Source organism: Eurytemora carolleeae, unplaced genomic scaffold, assembly GCF_000591075.1.
Source record: "Eurytemora carolleeae unplaced genomic scaffold, Eaff_2.0 scaffold1452, whole genome shotgun sequence".
Lineage (NCBI taxonomy): Eukaryota > Metazoa > Arthropoda > Copepoda > Calanoida > Temoridae > Eurytemora > Eurytemora carolleeae.
This window is the reverse complement of record NW_019397382.1, coordinates 65,246-70,015: the sequence shown is the minus strand read 5'-3', so window position 1 is coordinate 70,015 and position 4,770 is coordinate 65,246. Positions and strand designations below refer to the sequence as shown.

Genomic DNA, 4,770 nt, shown 5'->3' with positions numbered 1-4,770 from the left:
CCCCCCCCCCCCCCAATCCTAAAATAATTATACAACCCTACAAAACATTTCTTCTTGAATCTGAACTTGCCCAGAAATTGTCTTTATTTAATCTAACCCATAAATAATATATATCAATATATTATTAGGATTGTTTTTACGTAAAATCCCTGAAATATACTTCCATGAATGATTTCATGATAAATATTAACTCTGTAACAGAAAGGTTTCTGAATTACATCGATGAATGTTTTCATACAAAAACATTTAAAATTATTAAACTTAAAACAGTGAATGTTTTCATACAAGAACATTTAGAATTATTAAACTTATAACAGTGAATGTTTTCAGTTGTCCTTGGACACCAAGTTCACCCCTGCATCTGGAAGTCTGGGAGGAAAGGTAAAACAAAAATTAAATAAAAGATGACATTTAAACATTTTACACAACTTCACTTTTAATAACTTTGATAAACTCCAATAACATTGATAAACTCTAATAACATTGATAAACTCTAATAACTTTAAAAAACTTTAATAACTTTGATAAACTCTAATAACTTTGATAAACTCTAATAACATTGATAAACTCTTATAACATTGAACTCTAATAAAATTGATAAACTCTAATAACTAATAATCTTACTTTTCAAANTGAGTATGATGTACATTTGTCCGAAATTTCTTCTGAAAATGTACGGATTTTTGTACGGATGGGTTCAAAAAAGTTTTGGCCACCCTGTAAGATATATAATTTAAAAAACGTTTACGTTTTGATTGATTTGGCGTTGTTAGCCCCTTCAAATAACGTTCCTATTTTCTTACAAAATAAGTTGAAAAAAGTTTTAATAATGTTTTAGTCCATAATAATTTTTCTGTAAATTTTACAGTTTTGAATCTTCACAAAAATATTACTGCAAAACGTTGATGATCCCTTTAATCTATATTAATATCCCTTTGAATACGTCAACTATCCCTTTAAGGTGTCTGCTGAGTACAAGCATGATACAGCTACTGTCTGTGCTGATCTTGATCTTGGTAAGTAGTGTAACATAGTTTTAACCAGTGCAGTGCTTAGGATCCGGATCTGCTTGATCTGCAACATTTTGGCTTCATGGATCCGGGTGTATATTTTTCATAATAATTCTTAATGATGTGGGAAAAAAATGAAAAATGGGACATTGAAGGCTAGTTTGTTATTTCGTTTTGAAACTTTTTACCCAAAAAATCTTTTATTTTACGATTAAAATTATTTTATTTTCCCCATGTAGCGAAATAAACCTAAAATTAAAAATAAAAAACTTTAATAACATCTGGGGAAAATATTTGATTTTCTTTATAATGGATTTTAGATTTTTTAATATACATCCCAGCTTTATATATCCGGATCCGCAAAATTGTGCGGATCCACGGATCCGGATCCAAGGGCCAAAATATCAATCAAATCCTGCAAGAAGAAAGTTTGCTCTCAAAACATAAATCTCAATTTTTAACTAATCTCAGATAAATAACAAATCTACAGAAACCTTTCTTGTAAAGCAAATCTCATTAGGTAACTAACAAGAGATTACTTTAAAAAACTTCCTAATCTCAGAATTGTGAATCGCGCTCATGAAAATCTTTTCATTGGGGTGTCACCTAAAATCACGGTGACATTTCCTTTAAAAGACAAAAAGTTAACAATAATTTGTATTTAGGTCTGACTGCACTGAACGCATCAGCTGTAGTTGGACACAAGGGTTGGTTGGCCGGTTATACAACCTCATTCGATATTGGTAATTTGGGATTGAAGGAGAGACAAAGGGTGGCAAAATAGTTTGAACTGATTCCATCTCGTGAATTCAATTCATTAGTTTATCTTTTTTTAAAACATTTTACTGTAAAATTAAATTGAAATAAAAATGTACGTTTACATTTTGAAGAATTACTTCCCCAACAAAAAAAGACAAAACATTTAAAATATGGAAAGTAGGTTTTTTTAAAATTCTGATTAGATTTAGTTCGGGGTTGGGGGATTTTTGTAGAAGTATTTTTTTTCAAGAATAATTATTTATATATATATGTTCAAAGAATTTTAACTACTGAGGATCGTCATGATAGACGTGAAACATTATGTTAAGTATAATTCTTTTTTAATAAAAAATGTGAAGTTAAAAACTGAAATATATATAACTTGCCCTTTTTCAGCATCATTTTGGTCTGGGGTACTCTGCCCCTGACTTTGTTCTGCATACCAGTGTTGCTAACGGTACTGAGTTCGGGGGATCCGTTTATCAGAAGGTAATCATTCATGATCATTTATTCATTTATTTAACTATTCATTCATTCCTTCATTTATTCAGTTATTCAATCACTCTTTCATTCATTCTTTCATATTTTCATTTATTCTTTCGTTTATAAATTCACTCATTTATTCATGTATTCATCCAAATTTTCATTTCTCAATTATTCATTTTTTCAATTATTCATTTATTCATTCATTCAATCAATCGGTTTTCTTTTAATTCTTCATTATTCCACCATTTTGTTTTTTATTTAAACATTTTCTTTTTTTATTCACTTAGTTTATCTATGCATCTATTTCTCTCTTTTTTATCATTGAAAATATACAATCTACAGTTATTCTAAATATAACACTCTTAGCTCCAGTTGAAACAAAAACTCTTTTAGTCAAACTTTAGGTTTATTAAACCATCTTCAGGTCATATATAATTTAAAAAACGTTTACGTTTTGATTGATNCTTTAGGTTTATTAAACCATCTTCAGGTCATTCTAAAAAACGTACAAAATAAGTCACTTGAATAATCTATCTATATAATAAAGCTCTTCGTTCATGTATATATATATACATGAGAGAGTACCCTGGTAACATAGGCTTAAAAATAGATTATTTTCAAAATCTTTTTTTTTTTAAATCGAAATTTTTTTTTTCAAACCAGTTGCAGCACTTCAGCTATTAGGTATTTAAAATTTAAAAGATTCATACTATCTATCTATCTGTAGGTGTCTCCAAGCCTGGAGACTGGAGTAAACCTAGGATGGAGCAGCGCCACCAGCTCCACTTCATTCGGTATCGGAGCTAAATACAACCTAGAGGACGGAGCAGCTCTCAGGTAGATATATTTTCAAGCCCCGCCTTCTAGGATATTATTATTATTATTATTATTATTATTATTATTATTATTAGTGTAATTATTCTTCTGAATCTAGGGCTAAGATCAACAACAAGAGCGAACTGGGTCTAGGATATTATTATTATTATTAGTGAAATAATTCTTTTAAATATAGGGCTAAGATCAACAACAAGAGTGAGCTGGGTCTAGGATATTATTATTATTATTATTAGTGTAATTATTCTTCTGAATCTAGGGCTAAGATCAACAACAAGAGTGAACTGGGTCTAGGATATTATTATTATTATTATTATTATTATTATTAGTGTAATAATTCTTCTGAATCTAGGGCTAAGATCAACAACAAGAGTGAACTAGGTCTAGGATACCAGCAGAAATTGAGAGATGGAGTAACTGTAACTCTCAGCACTCTTGTCAACAGCGGAAACTTCTCAGCTGTAAGTCATCAAACTTTACACAGATGTCATCAACTGTCATCTGTGAAAGATTACACAGATGTCGTCAAATGTCATCTGTCAAAATGTACACAGATGTTGTCAAATGTCATCTGTCAAACTTTAAACAGTTGTCGTCAACTGTCATCTGTCAAACTATACACAGAGGTCATCAACTGTCATCTGTCAAACTTTACAGAGATGTCGTCAAATGTCATCTGTCACACTTTAAAAAGATGTTGTCAACTGTCATCTGTCACACTTTACAGAGATGTCGTCAAATGTAATCTTTACACAGATGTTGTCAACTGTTAAATTTTCTATCTGATTTTTGTTTTAGTAATATTTGATGATTTTTAACATAACAATTATAACATTTTTTTGAAATTAGGATATTTTTGGGACTTCCGACTTTTAGAATATTAGTTTTTTAAAACTATTTTTGGGATTTTCGAGAGTTCGATGGAAAAAGACATGATTACTATAATACGAAAATTAAAATTTTTTAAAAACTTTTGCTGCCTTTTCCATAGATATCCCCAAATGCCACTTATGTTAAATTCGAGCATAAAAAAATCTAAAATTGTTATCAATTTTTTTTTGTTTTTTATTAGAAATGTTTAAGAGATATATTTAAGATTGTATTTAAATTTTGTAATACGTTACAAACCGCCCGGGTTAATATTTTGCTCAAGTAGTTCGGTGCCTTTTTAAATAATTTTGAGACTCCTTACAATTAAAAATTATAAAACTACACTTTAAAATATTGTTGAATACGCTTTTAAAAGTAATAAAGCAATTGAACGTCATCTTCCTTTCAAATAATTAAAAACATGGATATTTAACCTTCAGCATTTTTTAAAATTATGTAATAATCATTTGTATTGTAGAAGATTCTATTATAATATTTTAAAATTTGATGGCTTAAGACCGAAATACAGTAGCCCGAGCGTTTATTACGAACGGACACACTTTAACGTGACACCGGACATTAATAAACCAAATTCTATTTCAGGGAGGACACAAGGTTGGGCTTGCTCTTGAGATGACCGCTTAAATATTGATCCAGAATATTTTACAATTAAATGTTAAAACCATAATTAATTGATTATTTGTAATTCAGCGCTCTCTGCTATTTCAAAATATTCCACATTGTTAAACTTAGTCACCAGTAGTAGTTGGAGAAATAAACATTTACCAGTCACGTGATTCAATCCGCCATC

At 29.6% G+C, this 4,770-nt stretch overlaps 1 protein-coding gene across 1 annotated transcript in view; it reads left to right on the top strand.

The window, feature by feature from the left end:
- LOC111713987 (voltage-dependent anion-selective channel) overlaps positions 1 to 4,756 on the top strand; it is a gene marked incomplete in the record, with an annotated part of 7,612 nt that extends 2,856 nt beyond the window's left edge. Inside the window, 8 exon segments of the mRNA XM_023488988.1 lie at positions 331 to 381; positions 962 to 1,016; positions 1,676 to 1,753; positions 1,924 to 1,946; positions 2,166 to 2,258; positions 2,983 to 3,092; positions 3,442 to 3,550; positions 4,563 to 4,756. Of these exon segments, the coding sequence (XP_023344756.1) occupies positions 331 to 381; positions 962 to 1,016; positions 1,676 to 1,753; positions 1,924 to 1,946; positions 2,166 to 2,258; positions 2,983 to 3,092; positions 3,442 to 3,550; positions 4,563 to 4,604 (561 nt within the window).
- Between the last annotated feature and the right edge of the window lie 14 nt (positions 4,757 to 4,770).